The sequence below is a fragment of the Alosa sapidissima genome, chromosome 6 (genome assembly GCF_018492685.1).
Source record: "Alosa sapidissima isolate fAloSap1 chromosome 6, fAloSap1.pri, whole genome shotgun sequence".
NCBI classification, from domain to species: Eukaryota; Metazoa; Chordata; class Actinopteri; order Clupeiformes; family Clupeidae; genus Alosa; species Alosa sapidissima.
The window spans coordinates 19,727,620-19,750,200 of NC_055962.1; the positions used below are offsets into that span (position 1 = coordinate 19,727,620).

Consider the following 22,581-nt stretch of genomic DNA (forward strand, 5'->3'; position numbering starts at 1 on the left):
TCAAATATTCACCCCAAATCACTAAAATAAGTTATTCTTACATTACCTACATTATAGAAAGGGGTGGGATATGTGTAGACAACTGTCCATTATGAACTAATTCTATGTATCTCTTTTGGAGATTCTTGGAGTGCTGTGTCACCTATATTTATTGTTCTGTCTATGTACGACCTGCCTAGACTTTGTATATCACGTTGCACTTTTCTGTTTTTTTGCACTTCTGGTTAGACGCAAACTGCATTTTGTTGTCTTTGTACTCGTACTCTGCACAATGACAATAAAGTTGAATCTAATCTAATCCTCATTAGAAAGTCTGACTGCAGTTAGAGAGGACTGCAGTGTTGTCTGTCAACCAGTAGAGGGCACCGTTGTATGCAGCTGGAACGTGATGCTGCTCCTTGTGTTTATGGGGCAGACTCATTCAAAAGTACATGAACCATCTCCATGAGAGTTTATTTTAGTTGCAACCTTCGTGGTTTGCTTAATTATATGCTTTTTTTTGTTACCAAGCACTACTGCTTTGATACATTTGGTTTAGTTTGGTTCCTAAGTGCACAGAAGACACTAGTTGTCTGCAGTACCATATTCAGACCAGTTTTCCCCACACTACCTGCTCCCAGATATATTTTTTGTGATATATTCTGTCCATATACTGTATTGAGCTATTCCTTTGCTTGAGAGTGAAGTGCCTAGGCCTCTCTGGCAGACCTTTCCATCACGCCCTAGCGAGTCTCTAGTGTCTTATGAAACTAATCAATAGCTCGAGGTGTTAACAGTCTGTGCACTCCCACAGCAAAACAGAGGACAGAGTAGAAGCCCTCTAGTGGTAACTTTCTGAACTGCATCTTGGGAGGTCAATCTTTAGAGTCAGACTGGTAATGTAATTTTTAATTAACAGGATTACTGTGAGAATGGTGGAGAGTGTCTCTGTGGAGACCAAGTGGGCTTAAAAATGATCAACTCCCACATTGTGGACCTGAGGCCCCAGCCAATAGAGAGCCGATGTGTAGATAGTGTTGGCCAGCTTCAGTCATTTTTCGGGAGGGAAAGGACAGTGACTGGTAGCAGTGGACCCATCGATAGCCACCTGCATAGCACACATTTGTTTCTGACGTAACCTCATGACCAAAAGCAGCCAATCACCTCTGTGGACATACGTTGGTAAGATTGCTGTTCTGCTACTAGCCAGTAAGCATATCAAATAAACTAGACGTACAAACAGTGCGTCACAGCCCATATCACATAACACACAGCGTAAACATACTGAAAATCGGATTACCACTAGTGTAGTGGTCACCCCCATTATTCTGATACAGTATATAGAGGGGTTTTAGTTGAGCTTAAATCATTTATGTGACAACCTGGCTTTGACTTGAACGATTGATTGATTGATTGTTGAAGAAGGGGAAAAAAAGATTGATGACCGAGTTTAAAGAATACTAAGTGTATTAAGCCTAGCCCACAGGACTCTAAATTGGCTATTTCACCAGACCTAATTATATATTCTCTATAAGAACAGGTATTGACTTTTAAGTTATGTTTGATGGATTGTGAGGAGGATCTGTTTGAAAGTGGCCTATGATCTGAGAGCCGATTCAAAGGAGTCTGGTCCCTTATGGGTTGAGTCCAAAGCATTCATGCTACACAGAGGTGCTTTGGCCTCGCCAGTGTAAAAGTGAATAAAGAGGACGAGATGACCGATAACTGGAGGAGAAAATTGAGCCTGTGCGATTGGGTTCAGGTGCATTGACTCTGTGATGAATTTGCTTAGACCACACAGCACTGGGAAACGAATGATTGCGATTGGATGGGACTCAGAGATAGATGGTATTTATTGGCCAGGACAGGCGGATGTTTGGGATGGGGGTGGGTGAGGGACTTGTAAAAAATCCAGTCTGCCGAGTTTGCAGAGACAAACCCTGACCACCCACTCCCCGCCCCAGACAGCCTTATCAAACATGCTATATGTAAGCTTCTCATTACTTTATGGGTGTAACCAAGTGACATGAACTGCAGCTGAAGGTCAGGAACTAAAAATGCAAGCTGGAGGCTGGAATTCTAAAATGCTCTATTTCAAGGCATACTATTAGAGTCACAGAGCTAATCCAGTGGGTTCAGTTATAACAGTGCACATAAGGCATAATGTGAGAGCTCTGTCAGAAATATTTGACAACGTTTTATTATACGGCTCTACAGAGTGCTGCCCGAAAACTTTGCGTCATGGTCCTGTTTGTCTTGTCGGGACTTTTTCCGATAATGACCAGCGGACAATTCATTATCCCTTACGTGTTTAGAATAACTGGTGAAGATCAATCTCTCGTTTGAATTTTGGTTACTAGTTTTGGAGGTTGTGTTTAGAAAGCAGCGCTGGTTGATCTATTTTCTCATCTTCCGTTGGCAGCATTACATGAGGGAGAGAGAAACACATTCCTGCCTGCTGGAAATCAAATTTAATTTACACACCCGGCGCTAAGTGTTCATCTGGAGATCGTCCAATTGGCCAGCACTAACAAGGAGGAAAGAATGTCGCTGCCGATGCTTAAGCAGGCACTGGCTTTTTTTTCTCTCTATTCTTTGTTTTGTTTTTTTGTTTTTATGGTGCATCATCACTTAAACCAAACACCCCCGCTAATACATTTCCCTTTTAGATACTCAGGATGAGAACATATTTTAATATGTGGGAATAAATCGTGCTGCAAGGGGTGGGGGGGTGGGGATGGCTGGGCCATCGTGTCCACCACTGGAGATGTGGTTATTAGTGGGCAAGGCAGGCGGCTGAATTTATAGTGTGGTTTTGAAAGTGCCCCATGCCCCCACAAGTCATTGTGAGCTTTTGGTAGGATTTTGATTTTGTGTCTTTGTCTGTGTTTTTGTGTGCGCATATAATTATGGGTATGTAAATGAGGTTGTACTTGGGGTAGTGTGTGTGTGTGTGTGTGTGTGTGTGTGTGTGTGTGTGTGTGTACAATGGTAACTGTTAAATGTGAGTCTCCGTGAGCTGGTGAGTGTGTATGTCCAAAAAGATGTGTGTGTGTCTGTGTGAGAGAGTGTGTTTTAAGAGACTACTCCTATCACAGTGTCTCCGGATGAGTTCTGAAGTACTGAGTGTTGAAAGACAACTACCTTTGATGCACACACCTTTCGCATCAGGGTGTTGACGTCACATACACACACACACACACACACACATGCGTCCAGGGCCCCTGAAAGGTGTGTTTGTACCATAGAGACAGGGAAGTGCCATATAAAATGCTGATTTAAAGACTCTCCTTAATTGAAAACTCAATATTTGTTACAGTGCACAGTTCAATGTTCTGCATCTCCCTTCTTCCTCTTTATAGATCTCTAAACATCCATTCCCAACCTAATTGCCTGAATGATTTGGCTAGTTAGCTGCTGCATCCGCATCAATGTGACCTTTTTTTTCCGATGCTTCAACATTGACGTGGCTTGAAATGGCACAATGTTTAGACAGGAAATTGATTTTCTTATTTATTCTCTCATTCTCTACACCCCCCCCCTTTCTTTCTTTCTTTCTTTCTTTCTTTCTTTCTTTCTTTCTTTCTTTCTTTCTTTCTTTCTTTCTTTCTTTCTTTCTTTCTTTCCCCCTCATCAAACTGTTTGTCATGCTTGTCAATCTCACACAGGTAAAACCTCTTGTCAGCCTTTGACCAAAGGCTACCTTTGGCCTCGCCAATCTCTTGCCTTTATGACGCTGACGGTGTTTTCTTATCGCTGGTTTGACAAGAAAGATCCTCTGCGCTCTCGCAAACACAGCGACGAGCCATTTCCTTCTACTCCTGAGTCTGTGTATACACAAGGTGCATCAATATTTAGACATTCTGGTCCAGCCTGAAAGTGTTCGAATAAATCCCCAGTGTTAGGACCACAGCCATCCATATATTTTCTTCTGCGTTGTTCTTTTTCCCCCCCATACGAGCTATTGCTCACTCGTTACCCAAGCACCGCTGTTTTAAACAAGACTGTCGGTGTGAGAAAGTAAAGCTGGCGTACTGGAAGAAATACCACGAGTCGCAGCGCATGAAAATGGATCAGGAAGTGTTTGTCCAACAGTGTCCGTTCCCATCCTCTTGTGTGTTGAACCGCTAGCGGAGCGACGGCATCAGGCTTGTGCCCAGGACCGCTGTGGTGTAGGATCTCCTTAGAAGGAGAGAGAGAGAGTGGCCAGATGGGACAGTGATGGGAAGCTGGCGATGGTGACGTGCACGTGCTTGTGTGCGTGTGCGTGCAAGAACAAGAATGATAGACATTCATTGCAGTTGTTTGACGGTGGTTTGAGTGGATTTATCCACAAGCTCTTGGCACAACAACACCCCCCCCCAGCCCCATTGTTATTTTCTGTTCCTTTTTTAAATCCTCTTTTCACTTTTCACAATCTTTTCTCACAACCTGTCTACTTCCTCAGCTCATCATCACAGCTGAATGGATGGATGGATTGGGGGGGGGTGCAAGCAGTCTGGATGTAATCCTCTCTCCTCCACCAGATTGCCCCTCCAAGCTCTCTCCTTCTCCCCCTAACTGTTCGACTGCTGAATTGTTTGCAAGTAGTTTGCCTGTGCGTTTCCTAGTATTGAAGTGCCTTACGTGTGTGGACTAGCAGAGAGGATAAAATGGATAAAAGTTACTCCTAAGCTGGATGAGGTGCCTCAGTCAGGTTGTGAGGTGGTGACAATCCCCCCCACTACCCCACACCCCCCCACACTACCCCGCTCTACACCTCTCGTTTCCCACTCTGGCGTATGAGAGGCAGAAGTAGGTCAGGGATATGCAGGATTGTTCGCAAGAGACCAGAAAAAGAATTTAATCCATTTTGCAGCAGACTGCTCTTGCTTTGTTCTCGGTCAGGCAAAGTTCATGCAAACAGATTGTGTGTTGTTTTTGTGTGTGTGTGTGTGTGTGTGTCTGTGTGTGTGTGTGTGTGTGTGTGTGTGTGTTTTATATTTTTTTATAATTGAAGAGACTTGCCAATAGATCTTTCACCCCCCTCTTTTGCATTGTAGATGAATTATAGACTTAGTTCAGTGTTCACTGTGATTCACCAACCAACAACATAGAGAGCTACAACAAAGTTTTATGAAGATGTTGAACCTAAAAAAAATGGCCTTTTTGAATTAGGACTGATAATTAGCAGATAAACAGACTGTGTGGTGGCTGCGCTAGCCAGCGAAAACAAATAAAGCATTATCTTGCAAGCCACATTAAAAGCTGGAACAAGGTAATCGGTCTCCCTCTCAAGGTAATAAATATCCGTAAACGCTTATTTTCTAGGTTTGATTGATTTTAAAAAACACTTCATGCTGGCTTCTTCAATTTGGTGCTACTGCATAATGTCACACAACAGCTTTAAAGCATTTCTTTTTTTTGCTGTTGTTTGAAATAAAAAACCGGCAAGGACACCCCCTCACGCAATGCAAAGTCAATAGACAAAGAACGGCTGTCTGCTTTCCTACCTCATGTCCTCAAACCCACAGAAGTCTTTCCGAGCTCACCCACCCAAAGTTCTCAAACCTACAGAAGCCATCCGAGCTCACCCACCCAAAGTTCTCAAACCCACAGAAGTCTTCCGAGCTCACCCACCCAAAGTTCTCAAACCTACAGAAGCCATCCGAGCTCACCCACCCAAAGTTCTCAAACCCACAGAAGTCTTCCGAGCTCCTTCAAAGTCTCTCTGCTACTCTGTCTTATCTCTGTCTTCATCTCTCTCCATTCCATCTCTCTCTCTCTCTCTCTCTCTCTCTCTCTCTCTCTCTCTCTCTCTCTCTCTCTCTCTCTGTCTCTCTCTCTCTCTCTCTCTCTCTCTCTGTCTCTCTTGCCCTCTCTCACCCACTGACTGAAACTCATAGAGCAGAGGAGCAGTTGGTGCTGGAGCTCAATCAGAGCATAACCACACCTGTCTAAACAGTCGGTGTTGAATGCCGAGTGTCAGCCTTTGAGCCGGCACATCGGGGCCTTCTGAAACTCGTACTCGTGTCACACTGTGGCTTTGGCACTGTGGAGCCGAGTGCACCTTACTGCTCGGCAGGCAGAGCGCCGCATCTGCAGGCCCCTCTGGTCCTCTTTCCCCCACATGTACAAGCTGCTGTGCTGCTGTGAAGTCCCTGAAGAGCTGTTTTTAGAATTCACCTCATTTTCCTGTGAAGGTCATCGGTCAGTGGGTGATGGATGGTAGCCGGTGCTCCTGGGAGTCGCCCGTGTAGAGAAGTGCTCTGACCCCATGGTTGACGGAAAAAACACAAACACACACACACAAAATACATAACACACTCTTTGTTTGTGTGTCCTCACCAACTACAAGTCTGTTGAATTGTCCTGTGGTTTTGGTGCCTTGGTTTTGGTATCCAAAGCAAAGGTTTTCTCTCAGAAAATGTGTTTTCCAAACTAAGGCAGGGATAGTAAAAGCTGTAATGAGTCCTGACATGATTGTTCTGTAAAATCATTTTTTTTTTATCTCTGCTTCATCTGTGGAGGCAGGTTTTTTAAATCCGAGTATTTTGTGGTTATGAGTTTTGTATACTCCGCATGTGCCATTTGTTTATTCCGAGGGGCCTCATTCAGACTAATGAAATGAAAGCCTGTGTGGCGTCTTGTATGTCTGGTTCAGTGCTAAGAAAAAAGCTTGGTGCCTCTTGAGCTGAATAATCCAGTCAAGATTCATTTTCCCGTGGTGGACTGTGGTAGACTGCTGTTCAATAGCTCGTGATTATTTCATCCCCGCCTATGGCATGTACATCATCCCTGGAATTGAGGAAGTAAACAGGAGCACAAAGATAGCTGTGGTGTAATCAGCAGAGCAGAGGCGAGGGTTGATGATGAAGGCAACCTGGGCACCACTGCTGCTTATCTCCGTGCCGACCGTCGCCACGTGACCCAAATTTACGGCCTGGGCCGAGCTGCAGTTGGTCGACCCTAAGTGGAAGTCATGTAGACTCCCTGCGGACCGAGCCCAGACTGTGTGGGTGCTGGAGCACTGGACCAAGTCCATCCTGCCGGTTTGACTTACCTCTCATGGCACTCATGGCACCTGTGATACAATCGTGTGTGTGTGTGGTGCCTTGGGGGTGACCATGGCCATGTAAAAAGGCTCATGGATCTTTTCGAGAGGTGGTTTAATGGATTTAACCTGATTCTGCTGGTTTTTAAATCGGTGGCTGTTTTTTTGTGCTTTTATTAATTTCTCCATTTTCTTGTATCTTAGCAACTCGATTTTGAGAACATGTGAGCTACAATTTCCTCAATTTCTAAAAATCTCCTCACTCACACAATGAAATGATTTTGTGCTAGGGTTTTTTCCAACCCAGGAATCCTTGGTCATCATTTCCAGAACTTAACGGAATTCATTTCCGACTGTTTGCCTGTGAATATCAGCTGTTTGTGTTTACAGCTTCGCCTAATTGCATCTCAAGCTCCCTGCAATGGGGAAAGCCTGCCATATGGGCCTAGCATCTGTAAATCACACAGAGAGAGAGAGAGAGAGAGCACAGAGAGAGAGAGCACAGAGAGAGAACAGCTGCAGAACTGCACAGCAGTCGCCGTTGCTGTCGACTTAATGGCATGTACAGTAGCCCTCCAGTGCGCTAATAAAAGTCATGAAAATGGCAGTGAAAAACAGCATGCGGAGAGCTCCCAAACACATTCCTAAGAGACGTCATCTTCCATCGTCTCCACTGAGCCTGGTCATGGAACGCCGATCTATGCCATTTCTCCCATGGCTGCCTTGGTTTTACATACAGTACTGAACAGGGCCAGGAAATATTAAGAGCGCACTTCTTTCGAGGAACACTCAAATGACAAGAATGTGGTTTCCCAGTTGGTCAAAAGGGTATTGTGGATTTTTTGAAGGCTCTTTAAATGTGTACACACACACACACACACACACACACACACACACACACACACACACACGGTGAAGGCTTCAGATAATTGAGTGATTTCACTGTGGAGTGGTTTGTAATGTCCACTACTACAATACAGGATTTGACTTTGACTACTTCGACTGTTATCTTGGTGGAAATCTCATCGTTGGCAACTGTAATTAATGTAGGAAAATCCAGAGGTGCACATGCGGATGAGTGGCTTCCCGAGTGGATTCCGTCTCCACCAAAAGTACCCCTCAACACCCAGCCTCCCCCATCATTTTTCCAAATACTCGTGTTCGTCTACTGCCAGCTATGTTTTGCAGTCGACGCATTTTTTTTAGTCTGGCTCCGACTAGGAACACCCCTGCACAATATGTTCCATCCAGCCAAAGCCCCCAAGATGAGCGCACCATCTGCTTGGTTTCTCCTGATCCCGAGCATGGCTTCACTGGGCTGCATTTAACCAGGGCTCTCCCCACCAGCCAGTCGTGACAGACACGATGACCTCCCCCTGATCCGACTCCACCGCTCCGTCCAGGCCAGCTGATTAGTATTGATCGACTGGAGACGCGCTGGCCAGAGCAAAACCTGGCAGTTGCAGACAGGAGGAAACCCTAAAATAGTGGTTTATTAGAGTGCAGCCTCTGTCTATTTTCTTTCTTTCTTTCTTTCTTTCTTTCTCTCCTTCTTTCTTTCTCTCTTTCTTTCTTTCTCTCTTTCTCTCTCTCTCTCTCTCTTTCTCTCAGTTACTCATTTCTGGTCTGGACTTGGTGCCTGGGAGCGCCTCAATAACCGTGCAACCGCGCCGTCCTCCGGATATTTCATGTTGTGTAGTATTGATCTGAAGGGTTTGTTGTGGGTATTATTAATTCTCTGGATGTGCAACCACTGAAATGGGACCACTCCCATTTCAAACACACACACACAATCTCTCTCTCTCTCTCTCTCTCTCTCTCTCTCTCTCTCTCTCTCTCTCTCTCTCTCTCTCTCTCTCTCTCTCTCTCTCTCTCTCTCTCCTCTCTCTCTCTCTCTCTCTCTCTCTCTGTCTGCATTGTGATGATTGATAGCCAGTCTTGACACTACAAGATCTATGAGATCATACCACACTGAACATCATTAACTTGTCAAAAGTGGAACAAGCAATCTCAAGGACATAAAACACAATAAAGAGCTGCCATTTAGCTCGTAGTCATAGCAATAAAAGCTGCAATTTTTTTTACAAAGCATTAACCTTTATCTCACTTTAACCAGCATGTAAACACAACCAATGTCACTGTGCCGGTCCTAATAAACCTGGCTACTGTCTGGCTGTTGCATGTGGTCCAACGCAGGTAAGAGGATCAGTCCCCCAGCAGTTGACTTGTCCTGTGTGTACTGATCAGCTACACCTTCCACCGCAGTGACTCCGTGTCCTGCAGTGGGGTTGCCAGAAGCCCCCCTGTGGTTTGGGGACAGCGGGGCGTTGGTTTTTTTTTTACGCCAGTGAAACCTTTTCAATGGTTCACACGCAACCGCCAGCACCAAGCTGCGGCTACAGCAGTAGTCTCTCAAAAAGTAACATGGCACAGCTGGAGGGAGGCACTGCTGAGAGAGAGAGAGAGAGAGAGAGAGAGGGGGGGCTTTCACAGGTCACGTGTGATGGGATGAAACAGACACATGCCTGATGGGGGCACATACACACAGAGAGAGAAACACAGATGTGCTCTCGGATCACATCCATAGTGACCGTGTGGCTGTGTTCTCTTAGTGCATTACTTTTTCCTTGTCTTGTATCATATCTCGTAGATAAACGAGTAAAAAGAAACATGCACTCTTCCGTTTCTCCCCACTCCAAAAGGCGAACACACACACAGTCGCTTTGTCTCTAATCCAAGAAGCCTCTGATTATCTCCAAATCGCATCTCTGGAGATATCTGTTTTGTTTTGTTCTTCCCCCCTATAAAACCATTTGCAGCCCTCCAGCCAGCCCAGGAAATTAGATCACAGTCTAATTGAATGCCATTTGCAGAGCATCAGGGATCAAGTCATGAGGAGCTGGGTGGGTCCTGGTGACTTACCTCTGTCTCTCTCTGTTCCTCTCTTTCTCTCTCTCTCTCTCTCTCTCTCTCTCTCTCTCTCTCTCCGTGACTTTATCTGTCTGCATACAGTGCTGGGCAAAAGTCTTAAGGAGCTTGCACACTGCTCCAACAAACTCCAACATTCTAAAGTTGGCAGCTGTTGGAAATTGTCCGTTGGTAGTCTTTGGAATGTTCATAAAACCAACTGTCATGTCAAACTCTTAACGACTCCATCAAACAAATGGCAACAAACACAGACGGCCGGCCCACACTGGCCCAACTGTTGGTGTTTGCTGGAGTTTGTTGGGGTTTTTTTGGAGCAGTGTGCAAGCTCCTTTAGGCACTTTACATGTTGTGCTTCAACAGTGCCATGAGGACTGTACCTATTCATTTCTCACTCTCTTTATGAGAATATAACCACAAAACACATGAAATGTGTACACAGTATTAAAAAAAAGATGACCCTGTTGTGACCGTAGACTCTCAGCATGGCGTGATAAGGAGGGGCCACCCGAAACATACTGGATGTCACAGAGGCCCTCTTCATTGTAGGCCTGGGTAGGAATACGGTCTCAGTATGCCTCATTGAAGTTCTTTGATTAGAAACATTTGCCTGTCCCACTTTTTGCGGAACAGTGTGCACTTTCAGCTGTAGCTTTTCTGCAAGGTGTCATCTCCTCCTTCCCCCTTCTGATACCAATACCGGCTTCGTCAGCAGCCTCCAGCTTGTCAGATTGGTCATTATGACTAATATAGCCAGAACCAGAAGTATATATTTTTAGGTTTTTTTAATATTTTGTCTGTCTTTTGGATGGATTCTAATATGATGTATAGTATATAGAATATCTAATATATAGAATGAGAAATAAATGCATATAGTCATCATAAACCTGCTAAAACAGCAAATCTAATGGGTACCCAAGACTGCATACTGACTTCATCTCTCTCTGCACTCTCTGCAGCTGTGGATCCATTTTGGATCTCTTTCTCTATCTCTATAAATCTGCCTTTCTTTCTCTCCCTCTCCCTGTGTCGCTCTATCTGTCTGTCTGCATAAGTCTGCCAGCACCGTCCATGTCTTCCATGTCTTTATGTGCCGTGTGGAGCTAGCTATGGATTCATTTGAGTCTATATTTCTATTGGATCTATAATTCTGCCTCTTCTGTGTCTCTCCTCCTCTCTACCCTTTCTCTGTAAATCGGTCTGCTTTGTGCATGCATGTATGGAACTGTCCATCTGTCAGGATGGATCTTCTCTGTTCCATTCACTTGTCATTCTTTCACTTTCTATATTTCACCGTCTCAATTTTTTATCTCCCAGCCGCTCTCTTTGTTTCTTTTTTAACCTCTACCCTCTAATACGAGGGAGTAGGCTAGAGGGGTCAGATGTGTGTGTGTGTGTGTGTGTGTGTCTGAGTGTCTGAGAGAGTGTGTGTATGAGAGAGTGTGTGTGTGTGTGTGTGTGGGTCGCACCCTGCATGGGCACCGCTGTGTGTTTACGCTGGCGGCTCTTCTCCTTCTTTCGCTCCAGTGGCTCTTCGTCATGATGCTCCCCTACACACACACACACACACACGCACACACTACAGCACCAACAACAACCCCCCAAACCCCTAGCTAACCACTGGCCCTCAATCTCATCTCATTAGCTGATGTTTTTTTTTCCACCCAAGTTCTTTTGAATCCACTGGGTCCTATCGGCATGTGATTTCCAGTAGTGGAGTCGCATAGAAATGCTGGAAATCAAAATCTGCCCACAAATGACCACACGCGTTGGCAAACAGCGTTGCTACATGCATTTAATCCTAAAGAGACCGCATGTGCAGTACCTCTTGTTCCCTTTTAATACGCGTAATGGACTGGAAAAACATGAAGGACAATCACCTTTGATTATTCCTAATGCACCAGGGTCTGTAGAGGCGCCCTCCTCGACAGATGTTGTGCATATTCAGATGTTGTGTATATATTTAGATGTTGTGTTTATCCAGATGTTGTGTATATCTGCCATATTCGTTGGGCTGCAGGATTCCATAGCACCATACTGCTTTTTTTCTTACTCTTGTGTTGTTTGTCCATGAGGCAGTGACCACAGAGGCCCCTCCGTCCATGTGGTTGTCTGTAAGTAAACTGGTTAAATGGTCACCTCCGCTATGCTCTGCTCTGACAGGCTGTGTTCGAATTGATTTCACTGCAGTCCGGGTTTTCATTGCCGGGTCTAAAATGATAATTGCAGGGATGTTTTTTTTTTTTATCTTTATGTGCGAGGGAAGTTTGATGGGGAGTAATTACGTCAAAGCGCTTGTAATTACACTTTCATAACCATCATGGGGAAAGACTCTTCTGCTGTGTAGACCCCATACAAATACAAATTCATCTCCCTCTTCGGCATCAAAGTGGCTGAATAAAACCATCATCATCAAGATTGCATTCTATTCAGTCCGACACCCTAGTCTCCCGGGAGCGCATTCAGAGCCCACAGCGAGCATGGAGTTGAATGCTTAGTGCCTGGGGACCACGCTAGTGTGTGTGTGTGTGTGTGTGTGTGCGTGTGCGTGCGGCGCCCCAGGCTTGTATGGCCAGTGTTTTACTTTCCCCCCCTACCAATCACCTAGGAAATTGCCCATGTCGGCGCATGGGAAATGTATTAGGGCGGAATCTATTGTGGTAGGAAAATACAAGAGTGTGAAAAAAAATCAGCTGCACGAGCAAAGCACTGCTCACAGGGCATTGGTTGGGTAGTCACAGAGCAATAAGTGCACAGACAGTCAGAGAGATGTGTACTCACACACACACACACACACACACACACACACACACACACACACACACACACACACACACACTCACGGCGGCTGTCTTCTGCCCGCCATTCCACAGCAATTATTCAAGGCAGTGAGCGAGGGGGGGGGGGGGGGGGGGGTGGAGCTTAAGCCCCCCCCCTTTCGTCCTCTCCACTGACACACACACACACACACACACACGCTCGCTGAGCAGACCGAGCGAGACCCACTCGCTCCCTCGTTCGCTCCATCGCCGGCTGGTTGGCTGAAAGGGCTGCGCGGAGCGAGGCGCTACTCCACTCCGCTGGACATACAAATCCAGGAGGACACCGCACGAGAGAGGGGGAGGCACACACGAGGAGGAGGAAGAACAGCAACAGGGAGAAAGGAGTGCGAAGAAAGAGATTGACTCAGAGAAAGAGAGACAGAGAGCGAGACAGAGAGAAGCCAGCAGAGGAGAGGAGAGGAGAGGAAAGAGTGACCATGGGGCAGTTGTGCTGCTTTCCCTTCTCCCGCGCCGAGGAGAAGCTGAGTAAGTCCGCCGCCGCCGCTGCTGCTGCTGCTGCTGCTTGCGCCGGGTGGTCGGTGCTTACCGGGACTTTGTCCCACATTCACCAAATCCCCACTTGCCTCTTAACACGATTGGCTTACAGCAGGGGATTGCTGTTGTGTCTTAATGCTGCTTTGTGGCAACGGAGACGAGGGTGTATTTCATCAGGCGTGTGAAGGAGAGGTTCAGAAATCTGCTCTTATCTCTTAAGGGTTGGGCTTTACAGTGTGTGTGATTATTTGTGTGTGAGTGTGAGAGAGAGAGAGACCAAGGGAGCAAGGGTGTGTGTATTCTGTTTTATAAGCAGCTGTAAAATAGCAGACACGTGAAGCTTGAGACTCGTGCGTGACTCAAGGCTTGGACTCTGTCACCATTGTGTTCCGACGTGCCGAGTTGGTCTTTGTCAAAGTGCCAGGGTTCCGGAGAAGCCCCTGTCTGTCTCTGTTTGTGTGTGTGTGTGTGTGTCTCATTCACTCCCTTTCTTTTTCTTTTTGTCACTTACTCTATTTCTCTCTCTCTCCCTCTCTCTCCTTCTCTCTCTCTCTCTCCTTCCCCCCCCCCTTTCTCTATGCGCTCTCAATCACACACAATAGGCAATGCAGTGAGGCTACATTCATTGGGAGCTGCCATCCCCCCTGCTCATTGACTTTCTTTGACACACAGAGAGCTTGTGTTGTGTTTGGAGAGGTCCCTTCTCCCTGTGCTGGATGTTGGACGTGACCCCTCGGTGAGCAGCGGCGGCAGCGGCAGCCCTCGCTCTTCTGTTGCTAGGCTCAGGGATTGCTGCTCGCATCCATGTGATGTGAGGAGAGCATTGTGCACGCTGCTTTAGCCCGGCGTAAACCCAGGAGCGAGGGAGAGAGAGAGAGAGAGAGACTGACTGCAGGCACTGACAGATACTCACACGCACAGACACACACACACACACGCACACCAGACGCACTACAACACATGCACTTACTGACGCACTCACACACACGTACACGCACGCACACACACACATTGCCCTACTTCTGTCCAGTGTGTGGGAAAGAGAGAGACGTGGTGGTGATGAAGGTGGAGGCAGAGCAGGAGAACTGTGAGAACAGGAGGGGGTAGGGAGATATAGAGGAAGGGCGCGTATTGGGATCTCTCTTGTCACTTAGATCAGATACTTAGTTAGTCAGATGATGGCACCCTCCAAGTGTAAGCACAGCTGGACACTGTGCATTTGTGTGTGTGCGCAATTGTGTGTGTGTAGGTGTGTGCCTGAGCGTGCCGCTGTGGTGAGAAGGGGGGCAGTGTGTTTTTGGTGCAGGAGCAGGAGCAGTGTTGTTGGGCCACTGATAGCTCCCTGTGGCGATGGCAGGGAGAGGTGGAATGCACTGGCAGCCTTGGAATACTTAAGTATGCTGCTGCCCTGAATCTACCACACCAGCAACTGGCTACACTCACCGGACTCTCTTTTTCTCACTCACTCACACACACACACACACACACACACACACACACACACACACACACACACACACACACACACACACACACACACACACACACACACACACAGACACACACACACACACAGACACATACACACATTCTCACACTCAGTCTCACTCCCACTCTCACACTGTCTCTGTTTCTCTCTCTCTCTCTCTCTCTCTTTTTTACACACACACACACTTTCTCTCTTACACACAAACAAACACACACACATTCTCACACTCACTCCCACTCTCACTCTCACCCTCTCACACACACACTGTCTCTCTCTCTCTCTTTTACATACTCTCTCTTTCCCCTCTCATGTGGTCAGAGATTGGACGGTGTGGGAGTAGGAGGTTGTTGTTAAGGAGCTGCTGGTCAAACACTCCTTTGTTTGTTTTCTGTTGTTTACATATGGATTTTAAGTGGACTCTCTCTCCAGCGGCAGTGACCAATCTGAAGCACCACTTGGCTGCTTGATAGACAGGGGAGGTTACGCCAAGGCTTACATTTGCGGTTGTTCTGTTTTACATGGCGGAATACTGAACAGAGGATTGCCACTGAAAGCACTGCCATTGTAACTTCTCGATTCGCTGCAGCTCCTGGAGTTGTGGTCACAGTGTCACAGTTATTTCAAGGACTGATTTCATAGCAGCGGAAAATCCATCTTGCCGATCTTGAATTTGACCCTAACGCAACACATGCAAGCACTGACCTTGTGCAGGGTTGGATGCGACTTTGAAAAGACTTTCTTAACATTTGTGCGCAGCGGTATGCAGCAGTCTGCTTAGCATAGCAAGCCGAGTGGATTCCATCCCTGCAGTAGTCGCCCTGAAAACATCAGTATGCGAAGGCGGCATGTAGCATCTCTATGCTGCCAGCCCACGAGCTCCTCCCTGACCCACTATTTATGGACCCTTTCAAGAGAGTTCCATTATCAGCATCATAGTTGGCCCCACAAGACTTCCTTTTTAACATTCCATATGTTATCTTAATGCAGAGGAAGTAGATTGGGGCCCAAATAGAACGTTCAAGCATTGTTTTTGTTTTTATTGTTGAAAGGGTCTATATTCAGTTCCGTTCCCTCGAGCGACCATCGCTCCTGTGTGTGCGCGCCCCGTGTTGTGCGTGCAGCCTAATGTAACGTGCGTAAGACAGCTGAGGTCTGAGCGTGCAGCCTCGTTGTGGGTGCGGTGCAGCGTAGTGTAGCGCTGTGAGCGCCGCGAGCGCCGCAGCAGCCATGCGCAGCTCCGCCTGCATCCCATAATACCCCCACCCTTTCCGCTGCCCCATTTTCCTCCTCTGACCCCAGCACTGGGGATGAGGGGCGCTGAGGAAAGGCGCGTCCCTGGGATGGGACACTGCCGCTGCGCTTCCTCAGGAAATGCCACTGCTCCCACGGTGCCCCGATTCAGGACTTCCCGGTCGGCTGGCTCGTTAAGACACTGCGCTGCGCTCGTAAGTGAATTAGCCCGGCTGATTGGTGACTCAGAAGCCCTAGCTGTTATTAGCCGGGGGGGGGCAGGCAGCCGTGTGCAAAGTTTCCGCTCCTGGCATAGCTGCATTGGGAGCACTGTGTGCTCTATGGTCTTCTCAGAACAGACAAGGCAGCACACTAAATGTTGTAGACGAACACATGACTAATATAACTGCCAACATTGGGGAGATGCATTGTCCCTGCTTTTGAAATCTGGTCGAGTCAGAGCCTTTTAACTGGAAGCATGAACTGTCTAAATGACAGTTTTACTCAACAGGGAAATCAAAGCCATCAAATCACCATCCCTCAACATGTGGGACAAAGCATTTCAGACACAAAATATCTGAACTGGCTTTGAAATGACACATTTGGGACAAATTGTGTTACCTGCTGAGCTGCACAATAGCGGAGAGAACAAAGTGCACTCTTCACGCTGGTAGCTTCCACCGACGTTGGCTTTGAATAGTGCCAAAATGCACCATGACCTCCCCCTCCAGCTAATGACCGAGAAGCTTTTTTATGTTGCCGAAAGCTTCAGATGGGAGAAGTCCTTGGCACTCTCGGTCTCGGATGAAAGAAAGTCACAATGTAGGTCCTGCTCCCATGCACTAATGGAGCAGACTGGAGGTGTGAGTGGAAAACGCTGAGGTGGGATTGGAGACCATCAGGACTGGTGGGCTCTCTCTGCTCGTTGTCTCCTAGTGGTGATCAAGCACGTCAACACTTGAATGAGCTTGATTGCTCTGTGCGTCTTCATTTCTTGTCATTCACACTTGTGCAATCATGATGAGTGAACAATTATAAACACTGGAGCTCTAAATTAATTATTAAAAGAAAATTGTGGGGAAAAAATGCAATCTAATGTTATGGACAGGGTGGATAATTAGTGCTTGAAAATATGCAAAAATACTCTTGAAGTGGATGGATAATTTGAAGGCTAATTATCATTCAACGGAGAGGTGTGTCCTAATTAGAGGGGGTTCACACAGAATTTCTGGAGATCTGGGGCTAGTGTAAAATTTATCTGACAGAATTATCTCCGAGATGCTGTCAAACATTGAATATGCAGCTTTACATTATAATGATAAAACTTGAGTGAAAGTCTTGAAAGTAAGAAAAGTTCAACTCCTGACATTGTGAGGATGAGTGTATGGGTCTGTCCGAAACGTAAGGCTGCTCTCTAACGAGTCACTTGCCATAGCAGGCATCAAGGTACCAGCTACAAACTTTGTTTCGGACAGCCTAGCAAGATAGCAAAATAGCAACACAGAACACCGTTGTCAGGATACCAGAAAGCAGAATAACGTAACGTTCGGCTTCAGCAATAGCTGCTCACAGAATTTTGGACGTTACATCTATAGATGTAACGTGTAGATACATCTACACTGCCTTTAAAATTCGGCAAAACGAAGGTATCTCAGAAGGCAGCATTTCACAGAAATATTTGATTGGGACATGCCTAGATGCCTCGCTCCCGTTAGATATCTTAAAAGGCAGCATTTTTTCCCGTTTCGGACACTATGTGACAAGAAGCATAAGTGCTCACTAATGCCTGGCCTTCTCTAAATAAGCAACACGGCTCAAATTCTCACTCACTTGGTTCTCAGTTGGCCTATTTCTGATCGCTTCCACAGTATTTCATGAATTTGCTTTTGCTTGTTTTATTGGCTTTTAGTGATTGTCTCAGATGGTGACATTGGAGAACATGCAGCCCGCAGCTGGTGCTAGAGCGCTTTGTTTATCCAGGAAAATATATAGCCAGTGTTATTACTTTATTGTTGAATGTTAATTTTGCAAGTGAGTTGCTTTATATCACCTTTTGGCATTTTCAGCCAAAGATAGAGGAAATAATTGTATTCTCATTCTTTCCATTTAAAAGACAGAAGTGTGTCAGAAGTGACCGGCACTAGTTAGACAGGTTAAATTGTGTCAGAAGTGACAGGCACTACTTAGAATTAGTTAGCATATGAAGATGGGTGTAATATAAGGATTTTCACTTTAGAAGGTTTTTAAAATATCTTGAATGAACTTTCTCATCTGTTGCCTATAGCTGAATACAGGGGCAAGTTTTCAGGTTTGCACCAGTTATGAATGCCCTCGGGCCCTTGAGGAAGACAGCCTGCTGTATGTCATTAAGTAATTTGGGACCCCTGACCAGGCCGATAAACAGACGGCTTGTTGGTTGTTGTTGTTGTCGTTCTCCACCGGCAGTTAGTTCTGCTCATAAATGATGCGTTGCCAGACAGAAAGCTGGGAAATTTAAGAGGGAGGGGGGGGGGGGTGGTCTTCATTTTACTAGACTCAAGACATTAAAAATGTTAATTAAATTGTTGTCATGTATCACAACTCCGGCTTTTGGTAATGTTTAGTCATAGATCTCAGTAATAATGATTATTCACTGATTTTAAGTTAGATTTGAATGGTAGTTTAACTGCAAAATAGCCCAACTGCTAAAGCACAGCTGAACTCATGAATCTGAAAGCCTATTGCAGCAGACCTGAATGATAGTAATACCAATCAGAACCGACTCATCCTGCAGAAATGCTCCAGAACCATCTGGCTTCAAATGACATCCAAGTGTCTGTAACCAATCATAAGCAATCTGATAATGGCATGCTGGGTGAGGACTCGAATCAAGAATGAGCTATAAGCTGTGATTCTGGCCGTCTCTTCAGCAGCATCTAATCCGATTGCATTGTTGAGTGGGGGAATAATGGTGAATCTGAGAAAAACGACGACATGAGATGAACAAATTGCTGGTGATAAATGACAAGTTTTTTTGAAAGTAGTACAATGGTTTGCTAAATGGATATTGTTTGTCTTGCAGATCTTACTCAAAGAGCTCACCGAGCCTCACGGACAAGTACGTGTCTCTTTCTTGTAGGCTACGAGGCCCCCCCCCACCCATCCATCCACCCACCCACTCCTAGAACATGGCACTCCTTCTCTTTGATCCCCCACCTCCACTGAACCCACTGTTGTGTAGCTGACAAACAAGGACACCTAGCTGACACCCTATCAGCAGAAATAGCACTAGCCTTGTCTCATTATGCAACAATGAGTGCCACTTCCCCTTTATCAAGGCTAATGCCAGTTAAATACCATGTCAGTTTAATAAATTAATAATTAAACCGCCATATTTTTTACTCTTTCTGGATAGTGCAAGTAGCTTGATGCCATGTAGAGCACAATATTTATTACTGTTAGATTAGTAAGCAGTAATAATTTCACCAAACTCTTGAAATGTATATTAAATCACAAAGCTCAGTCTTTGCAGAGGGTTTACTGGGATCTGCTCAGCTGAGCCTAAGTTCACGTGGTTAGTTTTCAGTAGGTTGGTTGCACGTTTTTTTAGACAGTGGGAATGACGCATCCCTTTCCTTCCCTTCTGGTGTGTTTTGTGTGTGTGTTTGTGTGTTTGTGTGTGTGTTTGTGTGTTTGTGTGTGTGTGTGTGTGTGTGTGTGTGTGTGTGCGCGGTTGCGGTTGCGCATCCGTGTGCGTCTTCAGGTGGAAAGAAGCATCCGGAGCCAGACGATGAGGAACTGGTGAGCCTGAGCAAGCGTCTGGTGGACGACGCGGTGTTACGGGCCGTGCAGCAGTACATGGAGGAGACGCAGCAGAGCAACGGCGCCGCCCAGACCAAAGGCGAGGGCCCCACGCCCACACCGTCACCCACGGCAACCCAGCCTCCAGCGAACACCCTCAACTCTAACGCCAGCAAATGACTGCCCAGCCGACAAACCCCTGACCTCCGCCCCCCAGCCCCCAGCACAGCCCACTGAGGGGCCCAGCCTCTGCTACATCCCTCACCCCACACCCCCACCCCAAGGCAGGGCACCAGCCAGAGGTGCCCACAGCTTGGGCAGCAGAGACTACATGAATAGCCAAAAGATGAGGAAGAAGATGAGGAAGAAGAAGTGGAAGAGCTCCCTTGAGAATTGAAGGCTTTTTTTTTTTTTTGGAGTGTTGCACAGTATTTATCCTGGATATGCAGCGGTGAGGATTTGAGAAGATTGGAAGCTTGTGCAGCTTTTTTTTTTTTTTTTTTTTGTTTCCCGTTGTATTTTTTTGTCTTTCTGAATTATGATCCCTGCCAAGCAGCTCAGCACAACCCACCGTATTCTACTGTCTTGACTCTCACATCACCATTTTACACTCTCCACGTGTACACAAATGATTATTTTTGTTTTTTTTTCTTGACTATTTCCATTTTCATTTAGAGTGACCTTTTCTCTTCTGTCCTTGACAGTATGTATGTGTGAGTGTGTGTATTTGTTTGTAAGTATCTTGGGTCCCTGAGTGGAAGACTTTGACCTGTTGTGCAGAGGTTACCACTAGAATCGAACTGTCGAACACCCACACAAACCCTGGGTGCTCAAACACTTGGTGGTGAAGATGGACAGTTATGGTCAGGCACACACTACACCTGCATCTCTTTTGCGGTCAGTTGTCTGGAGAACCGCAAAACAGGCAGGCCAGTCTCGAGCTGACATCAGCTGATCGGTGCAAAGACAATCACACATCTCGACTAAACCTTAAAATATCACTACAGAACAAAACAAAACAAACAAAAAAAAGCCAGCTTCTCCGAAAACCTTGTCTGAAACTAAGACCAATGAAATGTGTTTTTAGAGTTCGTATGAAATTCTACTATTATTATTATTATTATTATTATTATTATTATTATTATCATGGACTATGCAGTTGAAAAACATGCTGTGAACGATGTTTACACATTGTGCAGTCAGTGCTATGTGTTTGCTGAAACTTGAAAAACAGTGGCGTTTTAATCCTAGCAATGTCCATATGGGGGGTGAGGATGCTTTAAAACTCCACAGGGGCTGTAGGCAGGGAGTGTGGGGCAGGATGGAAAGGGTTAAGAGGATTGGCAACCATCATGTTTTGAGTTCAAAAGGCCAGCCAGTGTTTTTATTACGTCTGGTTTTTGGTTCTTGTTTTTGTTTCGTTTTTTGGTTGTGTTGTCTCATTGTTGATGTTTGGAACAGGGTGTGAGTGTGATGAGAGCTCCATCAGAAAGGCCCTGGACTGTCAGAGAAAATCGGTCCGGCAGAGACTGGGGAGCATTCGGACTCTCCTGACCCAGCCGTCGGTGCGAGCTCAGATCATCCAGGAGCTCCATGGAGAGCACAGGACACATGCACCGCCTTGACCACTCATTGACCCTAGATGGACAGTGTTCAGGACAACACATCGCGAAGGAAAATGGCCTATCCATAGCCAATGAAGTATTGCTGTTGCAGCTGTAATATTTGACAAAAAATGGACTGTTAATGTGATGTGTATGAAAAGCTAAGGCGCACACACACACACCTACATGCATAATGACACACACACACACACACGCACACACTGAGAGCTCACTGTCTTAAGCCAATGACTAAGGTGAATACATCTGACAGGTCTGGACGATTCCCATATTTTACATTATCTTTAAATTATTTTTGCATTATCTCATTTTAAATTCTCTTAAAAGTCTTTAAAACCTGTTGTTACATGCAAAAAGCACAAACACATAAGTTGAAGTTTAAAAGTTATTTTTGCATTTCATTAGGGTCAAAGAGCGACCTTAGCTACCACTTCAAGTGGCCTTAACTATTCAATTAGAACATGGATGTTGCGTCATAACCTTGCACTCAGAGACATGTTTTCAATGCTTTTTACTTTTCATCGTCTGTTAGTATTCCAGCTGAAACTTTCACCAAAACCTTAAAAAGAACAGGATACATGCTTTATTTTCCCATTTCATACTCATTTGTTTGCTGTCATACACGGCGAGTCAGATGTGATGAAGTGATTTTTTTTTTTTTTTTTGATTTTTTTTACTTTAGCTCTGCCAGATGTTGAGTGTCATTTAATATGATCAGTCATGGCGAACAGTCCGACTCAATAAAAGCAGGATGTGATTTTTCTTTCCTATTCCCGTCCATTTTCTTCCATGAGGGGTGTAATGACTGTGATGGAAATCAAAATACAGTGGTATTGAGCTCCCCCAGTCCCAGATCAACTTTAGATGATGTTCAGCCAAATGTTTGCATTACTAAGATGCTGCACATGCCTTAGATTCAATTTGTACAACAAATAACAATGTTACTTTAAAGTGACTGGCTGATTCATATTTCTATTTTGTTATGAAAAGATGCATTAAACAGTCTACCTTCAAAAGGGAATGTGGCATTTTCGTTCAAGTGCTGCCATGTCCAGGTCTCCCCTTAGACGGCTCTAAAACAAGTATTTGAGAAAACAAATGCATGGAGGCATTCTCCTTCAAAAGGTTTTTGAAGTGAGCTCATCCAAGTGTTGCTTTTTTTAGAGATCTCCGCACAAAAGGGATGACGACTACTGTGGCCATTCC

General features: G+C 45.7%; 1 protein-coding gene across 4 annotated transcripts in view; it reads left to right on the plus strand.

Moving 5' to 3' along the window:
• Window positions 1-22,137, plus strand: part of akap7 (A kinase (PRKA) anchor protein 7) — a 32,054-nt gene extending 9,917 nt beyond the window's left edge. For 2 of the 4 annotated variants that reach the window (XM_042096182.1, XM_042096185.1), the window contains exons 8-9: window positions 19,035-19,070; window positions 19,716-22,137. In XM_042096182.1, the coding sequence (XP_041952116.1) occupies window positions 19,035-19,070; window positions 19,716-19,933 (254 nt within the window). In that variant the 3' untranslated portion in view covers window positions 19,934-22,137. The remainder of the gene's footprint in view (window positions 1-19,034; window positions 19,071-19,715) is intronic. The other 2 variants (XM_042096183.1, XM_042096184.1) reach the window with 2 other exon arrangements.
• The last annotated feature ends 444 nt before the right edge of the window (window positions 22,138-22,581 follow it).